Source organism: Geotrypetes seraphini, chromosome 12 (assembly GCF_902459505.1).
Source record: "Geotrypetes seraphini chromosome 12, aGeoSer1.1, whole genome shotgun sequence".
Classification (NCBI taxonomy): domain Eukaryota; kingdom Metazoa; phylum Chordata; class Amphibia; order Gymnophiona; family Dermophiidae; genus Geotrypetes; species Geotrypetes seraphini.
This window is the reverse complement of record NC_047095.1, coordinates 74,850,095-74,865,760: the sequence shown is the minus strand read 5'-3', so window position 1 is coordinate 74,865,760 and position 15,666 is coordinate 74,850,095. Positions and strand designations below refer to the sequence as shown.

Below are 15,666 nucleotides of genomic sequence, written 5' to 3'. Positions count from 1 at the left end.
ATGTTAAAATTCATCTGCCACTTTATTGCCCACGTTTCCAGCTGATTTAGATCTTTCTGAAGCTCCTCACAGTCCCTTTGAGAGCCAACCGCCCGACATAGTTTTGTATCATCCGCAAACTTGATTATATTACAAGATGTTTCCTCTTCCAGGTCATTTATAAAAATATTGAACAAAATGGGACCAAGAACCGAGCCCTGGGGCACGCCGCTGGTCACCTTTTCCCATTCCGAGAATTTCCTATTTATGGTTACCCTCTGCGTTCTGTTCTCTAACCAATTTCCGATCCATCCATGCACTTCTCCTCCTATTCCATGATATAATAGTTTACTCATAAGCCTTGCGTGCGGAACCTTGTCAAACGCTTTTTGGAAGTCCAAGTAAATTATATCCACTGGATCTCCACTATCTATTTGCTTGTTAACCTTCTCAAAAAATTGAAGTAAATTTGTCAAACATGACCTCCCTTTTCCTGAAGCCGTGTTGACTAGCTTTCATTAGGTTGTGCTTTTCCAAGTGTTGTACAATGCGGTCTTTAATTAGTGCTTCGATTATCTTCCCAGAATATATTACCTTCCAGTATCTAAGAAGGTCTCTCAACCAGAGGTTTCACCTGATCCAGCGAGTTTAATGGACTTAACAGGAATATTAGAAACCTCAGAGGATGAAACCATCTCATACTCTACACTTCTGGTGACTTTTGTTTTCAACAAGACAAAGAGGCACTTCTTAGGCTGTTTTTAAGGCTTAAAGAAGTGGCCTTTATGGATTCTAAGATCTCCATGTTCCCCAGATGTCTCAAAGTTAATTCAGACCAGAAGGAAAAGGTTCCTACAATTGAGACAATCCATACTCTCTTTGGGAGCTAAATTTCAGCTTAGATATCCCTGTAAATGTTTTATCCTTTTGGATCAACATTCATATACTGTTTTTGACCCCTCTCAGTTACGGTTTTTCCTAGAGGGAAAAGGAGTAGTTCCTCCCAGTACCTCCACGGGAACGTAGTCCTTAAAATACTGCAGAAAATGTGACACTGCACTATTGATATAGTTGTTCTTTTATGTTACCTTGATATCTATCAGATCCCATGATGGAATATGAATTGCTTCTCTCATAATGTTATCTATTTCATGTTGGCAGCATCCACAAACCCACCGTATGTACCAACTTAGAAGCCGAACAACATGTGAATCCCAGTGGGTTATCTAAATAATCATATGCCCATGCAATTTAATATATGTGGGACGCACCAGCAGGAAAATCAAGATCCGGTTATTGGAACATAAGAGCAGGATCCACACAGCAGTCAGGTCCGCTCCTCTTGTCCCCCATTGTTTAGAGAAGGGCCATGACTTTTATGAACTTACGTGGTTCATTCTGGAACAGCTACCAGGGGACTTCAGGGGTGATAAGATGGCCCATATCCAGCTCAGAGAACAATTTTGGATCTTCCATCTCCAGACCATACATCCCTATGGACTCAATGATTGTATTGAGTGGAGGGGCGGCACGAGGGCTACACTGAGCCGCGTATAAGCAGCGGTGAAGAGGCAGGAGGCAGGCGAAGAGGCAGGAGAGCCGGAGAGAGAAGCCAGGGGAGTCGGAGACCATCTTACAGCGGAGCGGAGAGCAGCGAGAGGAGGCTCCACCCACCCCCACCACGTCAGCACAGCGTCATCACCCGGGCTCCCCCTTAGCGAAAGCGCCTTTGCGAAGGGCCTCAAGAAGGGCATCAAGGAAGGGCTATCAACTTTAGCCGGTCTCTTAATTTCTGCAACTAGCTAATTAACCAATTGACTTCAATCTTTCTTCCAAATCTTTCAACTTTCTACCTTCTACCTAACCAAGCAATCCTTTCACACTTAACAGGCAGACCACACCAACAACTCTATCCCCAACCCTTTTTAAACAGGCAGACCACGCTATCCTCTAACATTTAATCAGACTGACCTCACTAGCACACTAACAAGCAGGCAACCTTAACTGACTATTAACTACTCTATCTCCCAGGCCAAGAACTAACTAACTACTTTTATCCCTCCAACCTCATCACTTTCTGACAACACCTAACAGCCCCTATCCTAACAAATATCTAAAAAAAAAAACCCCAAAAACTTTTGTATATGGCAGGTAGAACTAGAAACAGCAAGACTTCTATCAAGACAGGCAGTTCAGCCGCCGAAAGTACCCAGGGGATGGCTACGGTCCTCGTACAGATGGAAGGGAAGTCAGGGCGGAGGTCAGAGGTCTCTGTACAGACCTAGGCCATCCCCTCAAGATGTCTACAGTCTCCACACAGACGGAAGCAATGGATCAGCCAGATGAAAGCCTTTTGCTAGAACTGAGGAGCCTGAAAGAGGAGGTTCAGCGATTAAGATGCATCCGCGACGACGAGACTTTCATCGACGGTGTCATCCAGGAGCTGTCTCAGATCGCCGAACAGGAACCTGACAGGACCATCCTTGAGACACCCAAAGCTTCCAAACCTGCAACTTGACACCAACCGTCGGAATACAGGAAGTGGCTGGGGACGCTGATTCCTGGCAGCTGGTGACTTCCTCCACAGGAAAACGTAGAAGACCTTACTCTGTCTCTTTCTCTCACATACAGGGCGGCTCTACATCGACACCACAAATCACCCTGAGTAACAGATACCAGATGCTACAGGAAGGTCCTGACAACGAGGAACAGGAAGTTGTTCAGCAGACGGTTCCAGTTCCGGAGTCAACAGATCGGCCCATCCCTAAGAAGCGCAGAGTGGTAGTCATCGGGGATTTGCTGCTGAGGGGCACCGAGGGTCCAATTTGTAGATCTGACCTGCAATCAAGAGAGGTCTGCTGTTTGCCAGGGACCAGGATCCGGGATGTAACCGCTTGCCTGGACAGACTCATCAAGCCCCGTGACCACTTCCCCATGATTCTCATCCATGTCGGAACCAACGACACCGCCAGGAGCACCCCGGAGAGCATTCCTGAAGACTTCAGAGCCCTGGATGAGAAACTGAGGAGGATGGATGCACAGGTGGTCTTCTCCTCGATCCTCCCAGTAAGAGGCAAGGGCAGTGCCAGGGAGGATCGCATCCAGAGGGCAAACAACTGGCTGCAGGGATGGTGCAAGGAGATGAACTTTGGGTTCTTGCACCATGGAAGAGCATTGCAAGGTCTACAAGGACCAGACGGGTTACACCTGACCAGAAGAGGGAAGAACGTCCTTGGACACCGTCTAGCCCGCCTACTACACAGGTCTTTAAACTAGGTAAGTTGGGGGAGGGTACGGGCACAAACAACCTACCTGGCGAGCTAAGCTGCCAATACTTTTTTGAGACTAAGGTAAGTAAACACTGCAATTCTGGGTCAAGGGCGAGTATACACACTTTCGAGTCTGGGTTTGGCTCACATTATAATTCTGGGTCTAAAGGAAGTACACACTGCAAATTGTACTAAAGGAGTTCAAGTAGCCAAAGCGGGAATACCCCCACAGGGTACACACATTTACGAGTCTGGGATAGGAACACACTGTAGTTCTGGGTCTGGGGAGTCCGGGATAGGTGCACGTTGTAACTCCGGGTCTAGGGAAAGTACAAAACATACGAATGATGCTAAAGGTGTCCAAGTAGCTCAAGCGGGACCATCCCCGCTGAGACATAACAAACATACAACATGGAGGGCTATGTATATAAACGCCCACAGTCTGGGAAACAAGATCCTGGAATTAGAAACAGAAATGAGGAATGCCAACCTGGATGTGGTGGCAATATCTGAGACCTAGCTCACGGACTCCCACGAGTGGGACATGGTCATACCGGGTTACAACTTGCTTCGCTGGGACAGGGAGGGCAAATTGGGAGGAGGTGTAGCATTATATACTAAAGATGACATTATGGTCACCAGAATCACAGTACACTGGGGAATCCCTTTGGGTAAATTTGGCCAGAGGGAAAGACAAATGCCTATATCTCGGCGTAATATACAGACCCCAAGACAACAGGATGACCTAGATATGGAATTAATCGGAGATATAGAGAATATCACCTTGCGTGGGGACACAGTATTGTTAGGTGACTTCAACATGCCTGATGTGGATTGGGACACGCTTTCCTCTGCTTCCGGCAGCAGCAGGACGCTATTAAACTCTATGAAGGGAGCAAGACTCAGGCAATTGATGTTGGAACCAACAAGAACATAAGCAGTGCCTCCGCCGGGTCAGACCATAGGTCCATCCCGCCCAGCAGTCCGCTCCCGCGGCGGCCCGAACAGGTCACGGCCTGTCTGAGTCACCAGAAGGGGCCCCCTTGCCACCTTGGTTTCCCATTGTAGTCCTATCTTCCAATCGAAGTCCTAACCCTCCGGTCTTGCACATCCACGACCTGGTTGGAATTTCTATACTTATTTCCTGGTTAGCTTTCTATACCTGTGTTACATCCCAGAACCTCTCTCAGTATCCCACGATCCCCCTATCCCTCCAGGAATCTGTCCAATCCCTGTTTGAAACCATTGTACCGTACTCTGCCTTATCACTTCCTCCGGTAGCACATTCCAAGTGTCCACGACCCTTTGGGTGAAAAAAAACTTCCTTGCATTTGTTCTGAACCTATCTCCCTTCAGTTTCTCCGAATGCCCCCTCGTGCCTGTTTGACCCCTTCAGCCTGAAGAATCTGTCCCCTATCCACCCTCTCTATGCCCCTCATGATCTTGAAGGTCTCTATCATATCTCCCCTGAGCCTCCTCTTTTCCAGAGAGAAGAGCCCCAGCCTATCCAACCTCTCTGCGTATGGGCAGTGTTCCAGCCCTCTATACCAGTTTCGTTGCTCTCCTTTGGACTCTCTCAAGTACTGCCATGTCCTTCTTGAGGTACGGCGACCAATATTGAACGCAGTATTCCAGATGTCGGACGCACCATCGCTCGATACAATGGCATGATGACTTCCCGCGTCCTGGTTGTTATGCCCCTCTTTATGATGCCCAGCATCCTGTTGGCTTTTTTTGAGGCTGCTGCGCACTGTGCAGAATGGCTTCAGTGATGCATCCACCAGCACACCCAAGTCTCTCTCAAGACTGCTGTCTCCCAACGATGCCCCCCCCCCAATTTGTAGTCGAACAACGGGTTCTTTTTCCCTATATGCATGACCTTGCATTTTTTCCACGTTAAATCGCATTTGCCATTTGTTTAGCCAGTCTTCCAGCTTGTCCAGGTCCCTTTGTAGGTCCTCACACTCCTCCCTGGACCTAACTCTGCCGCACAGTTTGGTATCGTCTGCAAATTTTATAACCTCGCACTTTGCCTCCTTTTCCAGGTCATTGATAAATATGTTGAAGAGTAACGGCCCCAGCACCGATCCCTGTGGCACACCGCTCGTGACTCCCCGCCAGTCAGAGTATTGTCCCTTTACTCCAACCCTCTGCAGTCTACCCGACAACCAGTGCTCGATCCATCTGTGCACATCCCCTCCCACCCCGTGGTTCCACAGCTTCCTAAGCAGCCTTTCATGTGGCACCTTGTCGAAAGCCTTTTGAAAATCAAGGTAAATGATGTCTATAGGTTCCCCATTGTCCACCCGACTGCTTATTCCCTCAAAGAAGTACAGAAGGTTCGTTAAGCATGACCTTCCCTTACAGAATCCATGCTGGCTTGTTCTCAGTAGGCCATATCTCTCGATGTGCTCGCAAATACCGTCCTTGATCATAGCTTCCACCATCTTCCCTATAATTGAAGTCAGGCTCACCGGCCTGTAGTTTCCGGGGTCACCCCTCGATCCCTTCTTGAAGATAGGCGTGACATTCGCCAATTTCCAGTCCTCTGGTACCTCTCCAGTTTTCAAGGATAGGTTGCAAACATGCTGGATTGTGCCCGCTATTTCTTGTCTTAGTTCTTTCAGAACCCTTGGGTGGATCCCGTCCGGGCCCGGTGATTTGCCGCATTTTAACCTGTCTATCTGTTTGAGGACATCCTCCTTACTTACCTCTATGTGTTCTAATTTTTCAGCCTGTTCCCCACTCATGAGCTCCTCTGAGTCCGGTATATTAGATGTGTCTTCTCTCGTGAAAACCGACGAGAAGAACGTGTTCAACCTCTCAGCTACCTCTTTATCCTCCTTAATCACTCCCTTCCTATCCCCATCGTCCAACGGCCCCACCTCCTCTCTCACTGGTCGCTTCCCTTTTACGTAACTGAAGAATGCCTTGAAGTTTTTCGCCTCCCTGGGATCAGGCAATACTGGACCTGATACTTACCAATGGTGAAAGTGTCTCGGTGGGCGACACATTGGCCTCCAGTGATCACAACATGGTATGGTTCAATCTCAAGAAAGGTTTCACTAAATCTACCACACTGACCAAGGTCCTCAAATTCAAGGACACAAACTTCAAAGAAATGGGAGACTTCGTTCACCAGGCGCTACAAAGCCAAGCAGGAACCGATAACATGGAAGAAATGTGGTCGACTTTGAAAGCCACCATACAGGAAGCAACAACCCGCTATGTTAAATCAGTAAGTAAACGGCGAAGGAACAATAAGCCACAGTGGTTCTCTGCGGAGATATCGGACCTCATCAAGGAGAAGAAAAAAGCATTCATCTCTTACAAACAATCAGGGAAACAGAAGTCTATCTGGCCAAGTCAAAAGCCGTCAAAACAGCAGTTAGGGAGGCCAAATTCCGCATGGAGGAGTCTCTAGCGAAGAACATCCAGAAAAGAGATAAATCAGTCTTCAGGTATATCAGTGACAGAAATAAGAACTCAGGCGGAATAGTACATCTTAGGAAACCAGACGGAGACTATGTAGAAACGGACTCAGAAAAAGCCCAACTGTTAAATGAATACTTCTGCTCAGTCTTCACCCGAGAGGCGCCGGGACTCGGCCCTCAGCTACAGACAAGGGTTGACGCAGTTAACCCGTTTAGTAATTTCAAGTTTACACCCAGTGGTATCTACTGTGAGCTGTCAAAGCTTAAGGTTAACAAGGCAATGGGACCTGACAACCTACATCCCAGGGTGCTCAGGGAGTTGTGTGATGTCTTGGCGGAACCGCTATCCGCACTCGTCAATCTCTCCCTTAGTACGGGTAACGTCCTGTTGGATTGGAAGACGGCTAACGTTATCCCACTCCACAAGAAAGGTCCCAAGATGGAGACGGCAAACTACAGACCGGTGAGTCTCACATCGATAGTGAGCAAACTAATGGAAACTCTAATCAAACGCCAATTGGATACGATCCTGAACGAGGAGAATCTACGGGATCCCCGTCAACATGGATTTACTAAGGGGAGATCCTGCCAATCCAACCTGATCTGCTTCTTTGACTGTGTGACGAGGAAGCTGAATGTTGGGGAGTCCCTGGACATCATATACCTGGACTTCAGCAAAGCATTCGATAGCGTACCACACCGCAGGTTGCTGAGCAAGATGAGCTCTATAGGATTAGGCGACACATTGACGAAATGGGTAGGGAACTGGCTTGGAGGTAAGCTTCAGAGGATAGTGGTGAACGACACGCCCTCTGAAATGATGGAGGTGATCAGTGGAGTGCCGCAGGGCTCGATCCTGGGCCCGATCCTATTCAATATCTTTATAAGAAATTTGGCATAAGGGCTGTGAGGTAAATTAGCATTATTCGCCGATGACGCCAAACTAAGCAATGTAGTGGGCAAAAGTACAACGGACACAAATTCAATGCCCGACAACATGATGCATGACCTACTACTACTGGAGCGCTGGTCTAGGTCCTGGCAACTCAGCTTCAATGCCAAAAAATGCAAAGTCATGCACCTGGGCAGCCTAAATCCATGCAAGACTTACACCCTTAATGGTGAGATCCTAACAAGAACTGAAGCAGAACGAGACTTAGGGTTGATCATCAGTGAGAACATAAAGACTGCCAATCAAGTGGAGCACGCTTCATCCAAGGCAAGGCAAATCATAGGTTGCATGTGCAGGAGTTTCATCAGGCGCAAGCCTGAAGTCATTATGCCATTGTATAGACCCTTGGTGAGGCCCCACCTGGAGTACTGTATGCAATTCTGGAAGCCGCATTACCGTAAGGATGTTCTGAACTTGAGTTGGTCCAGAGAATGGCCACCCGGATGGTCTCGGGACTCAAGGATCTCCCGTACGAGGATCGGCTGGACAAATTACAGCTATACTCACTCGAGGAACGCAGAGAGAGGGGTGACATGATTGAGACATTCAAGTATCTCACGGGCCGCATCGAGGTGGAAAAAGATATCTTCTTTTTCAAGGGTCCCGCGGCAACAAGGGGGCATCCGTGGAAAATCAGGGTCAGGAAACTACACGGGGACACCAGGAAATTCTTTTTCACTGAAAAGGGGTTGATCGCTGGAATAGTCTTCCACTTCAGGTTATTGAGGCCAGCAGCGTGCCTGATTTTAAGGCCAAATGGGATAGACACGTGGGATCTATTCACAGAGAAAGGTAGGGGAAGGTCTTTGGGGTGGGCAGACTTGATGGGCCGTGGCCCTTATCTGCCGTCTATTTCTATGTTTCTATGAATACGATTGTTTAATGTTTAGCTCCTCCTTTTCTTTTTTTGGATTGGTCTAGCTTATCATGACGTTGCTTTTGTTTGGCTTTTAAGCGCCATTGCGCTTCACTCTGTTAGCTCCGCCCCTCTCCCAGCCGGCTCGAAGTTAAGTTATTGTCACTCTTCGCCTTGGGTTCCTGATGAAGGGATTTTAACCCTGTACACTGAGGTTGCCCACTTCACTAGTATTTATTATTATTGGTTATTCTGTTGTTATTATTGTTTAGCTCAGGTGTTTTTATAGGCAATTTCACTCTCAGAACCCTTAAAACTGTTTGTTGCCTTGTTTTTGGGTCTCTCATAATGTAGGCTTTATTAGAGAGATTGATAATTTCATATGGAGTTTTATTTTATCTTTTGTTTGTATGTTTCCTGTTTAACTTGTGTGTAAATCTCTCTTTTTTTTATATGTATACTGGAATTTGTATATTTATAATTGAATAAATAAATAAAAACCTCAAAAAAAAAGAAAGAATTAACGAGACTTGCATTATTACAGAACACAGCGGTCAGAATGATCTATGGCAGGGGTGCCCACACTTTTTTGACTCGCGAGCTACTTTTAAAATGACCAAGTCAAAATGATCTACCAACAAAATTTTAAAAAAACACAACGCACACTGTACGCATAGAATTGTTAATTATCATTCCTATTCCGGGGTTTTTTCAAAGAGGTCAAAGCAGATGACTCTATGCACTGTCACCTCAGTAACAACCATACAAAAATAGACAAATACCTACTCCCCCTCCCTTTTTATTAAACCACAATAGCAGTTTTTAGCGCAGGGAGCTGCTGAATGCCCAGCGCTGCTCTCAACGCTCATAGGCTCCCTGAGCTAAAAACCACTATTGCGGTTTAGTAAAAGGGGACCATATTGTAAAATATAGACAGCAGATATAAATTCAGACACATTTTGATCACTAATTTAAAATAAAATCATTTTTCCTACTTTGTCTGGTGATTTCATGAGTCTCTGGTTGCACTTTCTTCTTCTGACTGTGCATCCAATCTTTCTTTCAGCCTGTATGCTTTCTTTCCTCCACACCTCATTCCCTGACCTTTCTTTCTTTTTTTCTCTCTTCATGCCCCCTTTCTTTTTTTCTGTTTCTCTTCTTTCCTTCTGTTTCCCTGCCTGCCCCCTTTCTTTCTTTCTCCCTGCCCTTTCCCAAGCCACTACCGCTGCCATCGGGGAACAGGACCCAAACGCCACCAATGGATAACAGGCCCCAAAGCCGACGCCACCCCATGCTCTCTCTGCTTCAGGCCGATCAATCTTCCTTTCCCCGACGTCAATTCTGCTGTCGGAGAAGAAGTTCCGCCCAGCTAGGCAGCGATTGGCTGGCCCAAACTTCCTCTCCGATGACAGAATTGATATCCGGGAGAGGAAGATTGATCGGCCTGATAGATCGCCAAGGCAAAGGGAGTCCTGGATGATCGACTCACTTTGCCTTGGCGAGCTACTGGTCGATCGCGATCGACCTATTGGGCACCCCTGATCTATGGCTTGAAGAAAATACTCTTTTTCCAGTGCAATAGGTGGAACATTCCCTAGACAGTAGAGAAGTACAAAAGCAATCCGCAAAAAAAGCTAGGGCAGGCTTTCTGCACCGACCCTTAAGACAGAGGACCCAGAGGCAGAGTCCTATCTTGCCACCACATCCACTCGGTAGAACATACCATAACATAGTGCTTCTTAACCGCGTAACCATTAGTTCAACGCGATTTACAAAAGATTACTAATAATAGTCATAATACATGGAATAAAGTGATTTAGTTAGTCAGATGCTTAGAGAATTGTATTCTAAAATCTTTATAAGAATGAGCTGTGAGCAGTAAAATTTGAAATTCTTTGTCATGAAAGGCAGCTCAAGATGCCAAAGTGTAGTTAAGAAATTTTTTACTTTTGCAAGCCTGGACTGAAGGAAAATTAAACAAAGGATGGGTTCTTCTACTATGTCTGTATGAAGCCAAGGAAAATCTGTTAACCAAATAAATGGGGACTGTACCATAAACAGCCCAACTTAAACAACACCCGAGCCTCCACAGACAGCCAGTGCAACTCACATTAAAAAGGTGTGACATGATAATAATATTTACTCTGGTAAGCGCTTTTCCAGTAGATAGGTGAGACATTCTAGACTCACGCCCTGTCCTTCCTGCACCTGCTTTCAGTGTTTAGTCTGTTTATGCTTCTCCAAGCTGATTCTTGGATGCCTGTCAGCCCTTGGGAGCTGGGAAGACTTTGTATATATGTTTAAATTTATTGGGTAGTAGTTTCTGAACTCCTTTAAAGCCTGTGTTAAATTACTTTTGAGCAGATCAGTTTGTTTAAGCTTGTTGCTACACTTTCCTCTACTTCACGTGTATTGGGCGGCTCTACATGCTTGGGTACTAACTGAAGGTGGATCTAGAGAGCTCAGTGAAGTACAACAGAGGCAGAGTAAGAAATCTGGAGTGAATTCTTTCTGCGGCAGCATGTGGCTATGGGGAAATAACCCTACTGCCCATCTACTGGAAAAGAGCTTACCAGGGTAAGTACATCATCTCTTTTTATAGCATACTTGTAACCAAAATCAGGTTTCAGGCAGATAAGATGATAAAAATATCACTTATCAATATGTATTTTAAATAAAATTCTATATTAATAGACTAATGGGAATCCTACTTGTGCCCACTTTTAGCCCATACAATTTACCCAACCCATTCCAAGCTGAGAACTCAATTGGATAAAAAAAATATGGTTTTTTAACATCTTTCTACATTTTTTCTTTCTTGCTTGCTGCATGATAATCTGCGGTTGATTCCATTCTGCTTGTGGGCTTCCTATCAATCCTGCCCATCTGCATTCTTGCTGGAAAGCAAACTACAGTTCCAGATCCCCTCTGATCTCAGCTTTTCCTGGGATGTATTTGCTGGAATAGAGAGAGAAGTTGGTGTTTTACCCTAGCTTATCCTGCAGACTGTTACCAAGAGTTTAAATCTTATACTAAAGTCATAGGGAACCTTTTGACTGCAATGGTCTGTACTAATTCTGCATAGATCTCACAGAGGGAAGATAGGGAAGGGCAAGAGATAAGAACCAAAATTGGGGATTGAGCAGAGGTGTGGATGGGATAGACAGACAGGCTAGGGAAAGAGAGGTAAGAGAGCAGAGAAGGAGCTGGGTTTGAGGCAGCGGACTAGGCACTGTGATTCTTATCTGTTGTTAAGAAGTAGGATACAGCGACTGGGGTCCTTTGCAGGTAATAACATGGTTAACGCGCACCTGCTATTTAGAAAACTACACAATTCTGTTAGGAATAACCTGGGCTTTGTAGCAGCTTATTGAGCTCAAATCTCAATTGGAACTTTTGCTTTAGGCTCTTGACTGGACTGGCTTGTCTTCATTCAGGTTTGTTTGCACTGAGCATTGTCAATATTGTTGTTCCGGCTTCTCCAAAAAGAATTGCTTGTGTGTTGCAGCACGTGGACGAGTGGAATATTGGTCATTTGAACACTATTCTGGATGTGGTGGAGAGGGAAAGTGGAATCACTATCGAAGGGGTAAACACCCCGTACCTATATTTTGGTATGTGGAAGACTTCCTTTGCTTGGCACACGGAAGATATGGATCTCTACAGCATCAACTACCTACACTTTGGAGAGCCCAAGTCCTGGTAATGTGTTCTGAGACCCCCTTAAGTTTGTACTGAGATAATGCATCTGAGGAAAAGCAGCTTAGGCATGTTCCTGGTGTTTGGTTTCAGGTCATAAATATCATTGTTCTTTTGTGCAATAAATTAGTTGATTCGGGGTTGAGGCAGTTTTATGTTGTGAAGTCCCATCCTTCCAGATTTGGGCTTTGCTTCTGAGACCCATATTTTGCAAGAGAATTGTTCATTACCATGAGTTGATGGGGTTGAGGGTCTGGTCCTTCTGTAGGACATACTTTGCCTTTCCGATCATCTTCTGCAGTGAAGCTTGTGATGTGACTTCATTTGATGTTTTCTTGTAGGTACACGGTGCCCCCTGAGCATGGAAAAAGGCTAGAGCGTCTTGCTAAAGGTAGGAGCACAAGCCTGCTTTTCAGATTTGTCAGGCCAAAAGGTATAGAGCTCCTCAAGACTCAGCTGCCTTTTCGCCTCAGTGTATTTTGTTTATCAAATTTATATCCCGCATTAGCCACACAATCTAAGCAGGTCACAAAAGAACAAACACAAAACTTAAAATACAAAGCACAAAGGATATCATTCGTTAAATTCTAGCAAAAATAAAAATCTAAAATTACTTCTAATTGCCATTAAAAAAACATCAAACCATGCAAGAAGATGGAGTTCATTTGTCTTCCTGCATAACCTGATTGACTTTTTAATAAAATGCCTTTTGAAATAAGTGCATTTTCAATTACTTCCTAAACAATGAAAGCAAAGCTTATCTATCATAATTCCAGGGAAAGATTATTCCATATAGTTGGGCCAGCTATATATATATATATATATAAAAACAGAGTAATCTTCTTCTAGTTGATCCTGGTGGAATGAAAGAACTTGCGACCTTAAAGCCCTAGAGGATGATAAACTTTTTAGCATACCAAAGTAGCAATTGGCGTGTCATTTTCCAAGGCTTTAAATTGAATTCTCTCAATCACATGAGCCATAGAATTTGGTCTTAGAGATGTTTGAAAAGACCCCCCCCCCAAAAAAAAAAGAGCATTGCAGTAGTTCAGTTGTAGCAAGAAAAACTTTGTATCGCTAGGCTAAAATTGCCCAAGGATAACAAACTTATAAATCTCATCCCTAACCTTATCTTAAATACAGTTTTGATTACAGCAGTAATCTATTGTTTAATGACAGAGATGAATCTAAAACCGCAATTTAAAACAGGAAGTGGAAGAAGCTCAAAATGGAAACTTAAGCAAGATGTGTTGGCGTTCATTACGCCAAAGTTTCAATCTTGGTAGTTCCTGAAGAAGAGATTGTGTTCCTCAAAACGGAGCTCTGTAGAACAATTATTTAGCGTTTTGGAGCCACAAACTGCTTTCAGTGATGCAAGTCTTGTCTCACGGTAATATGCCGCCTGGATTACTAAATTAAGTACTTGCCAGCATTTCTCAGGGATTGAATTTTGATTTTCAGGGTTTGAATTTCGGCTACATATTATTTGCACAATATTTACAGAAGTGTGTTTTTTCACTCAGCACATATTATTTAATGAGCCATAGTGTTTCATATATAGCACACAAGGAATACCCAATGATGGTGTGCGGCCTGCAGTGGTCAGCAAATCTCCCACTGTTCTAATAGGGGCCAATATCTAGGAGCTCTAGAGCGGTTTGGTCCTCTGGAGTATACTCTTCTTTAGCTCAAGACCTCATACTGAGGATACCCCATTATAACAAAAAATATTATTTATAAAATTCATCTATGAAAGTGCTGCACTTTGTGTGAAATATCTTTGTGTTGTGCTTTTTATATTTTTCTAAAAAAGTTTTGGTCTGATTGGCCTTTGGGTTATTTTGGTTGCATTCAAAGATAGGACAATTAGAAGACACCCAAGCTCGAAATATTTTGTATAGAGTTCCGTCAACTGGATCCCTTCCTCAGTCTTGTCAGGCACAAAGAAATAAAATTGAAGATCATCTGCATACAGCCAGTAGTCCATACCCAAATTGGCTAATAATCTACAGACCAGATACACAAATAAGTTAAAACAGTGGGGAAGATAGGAACCCTGCAGTTCTCCCAAACCTGGCATTATCCAGTCTGACTTGGATTTCTTTTGCACTACTTGAAATTGACACTCAGGTAAGAAAAACTTGAACAGAATTACATTACATAAACATTTATGAATCGCTAATATACCCCAATAGGAGTTGAGTGCAATTTCCAAGTTAATAAGAAACTGGCCATCACCAGGAATTACAATCTTATATTAAAAATCAAAACACAGAGGATCTGCTCATTTGTTCCTCTGAATGAGCTTTCTTGCAAACAAGTAGGTCTTCAGTACTTTAGAGAAGCTCTCATAAGAAAGGATAGTTCCACCTTTTTGTCGCCAAATATGGAAAAGATATAGTATATTGTTTTATATTTAATACCTCTGGGATTCAGAAATCTTAACCTTGAATAGTTCTTAACGGATGGTAGTTCTACTAAGTTAATCATATAGTCTGAGATTTCTCCATGGAAGATCAAGAAAACCAATGTAGGTAAATTAAAAATAGCCCTTGCTTCGAAAGGAGGCCAATATAATTTGAGATATGAAGGCATCACCTTATATCTTGTTGATGAGAATATAAACCTAGCAGCAACATTTGGGATGGTCTGTAATTTTTTGCATATAGTTACTGTAAGCCTAGATAGAAAACATTACAATAATCTAATTGCCTTGCCTGAGATCCCCCCAAATGTAGACGATTAAGTAAAATGGCACGATCTATAGTATCAAAGACAGCTGCTGCATCCAGTGATATTAAAAAAAATAAATTATCTGTCAAAACCCAACCAAATCTCAGTGAGCATAGATACTAAGGGCCTCATTCTCTATAGGATGCCACTTGCATAGGAGACCTAAAGAGAATTGTGTCGATATCACTAAACAGACACCTTAAATGTAGGCCAGAATTTTGCAGACTTGCATTTAAGGCGTCTGTCTCATACCTACGGAGATGCGTCGGGATGCTTAAGCACGCCCAAGGCCACTTCCGGGTGAAACCTTGCCCATGCCCACCTTGGGCACGCTTAAGCATCCCTACGCATCTCAGTAAATGCACAAACAAAAAAGCATCCCAATTGGCTGCCGCCACTTGCAGTCGGGACACACGTTTTGTATTCTGTTAGGTTTAAACCAAATTGAAATGTATCAAGCAAATAGTTCTGTTTTCTTTAACATTTGGGAAAACCATGAGAAATGTACTGGGGTCTAGAGAATGATTTAACAGCATCTCTCTGAATAGAGTAGAAACAATACCTTCCTCAAAAGGTTTATTAGTCATGGCCATAGAGTGGGTTCTATTTGATTTCAGAGCTTTCACAACAGAAGCAGAACACAAATGGTAGAATTATTTAAAGTTTCAGTTGCACTAGTAACATTCTGTGAACTAAGGACAAAATCTGTCTAAATGTCAAATGATTTAATGATTGTGTCAGCTT

General features: G+C 44.1%; 1 protein-coding gene across 2 annotated transcripts in view; it reads left to right on the top strand.

The window, feature by feature from the left end:
- Window positions 1-15,666, top strand: part of KDM4A (lysine demethylase 4A) — a 226,336-nt gene that overhangs the window by 78,788 nt on the left and 131,882 nt on the right. For both annotated transcript variants that reach the window (XM_033916196.1, XM_033916198.1), the window contains exons 5-6: window positions 11,999-12,192; window positions 12,531-12,580. In XM_033916196.1, coding sequence (XP_033772087.1) covers window positions 11,999-12,192; window positions 12,531-12,580 — 244 coding nt within the window. The remainder of the gene's footprint in view (window positions 1-11,998; window positions 12,193-12,530; window positions 12,581-15,666) is intronic.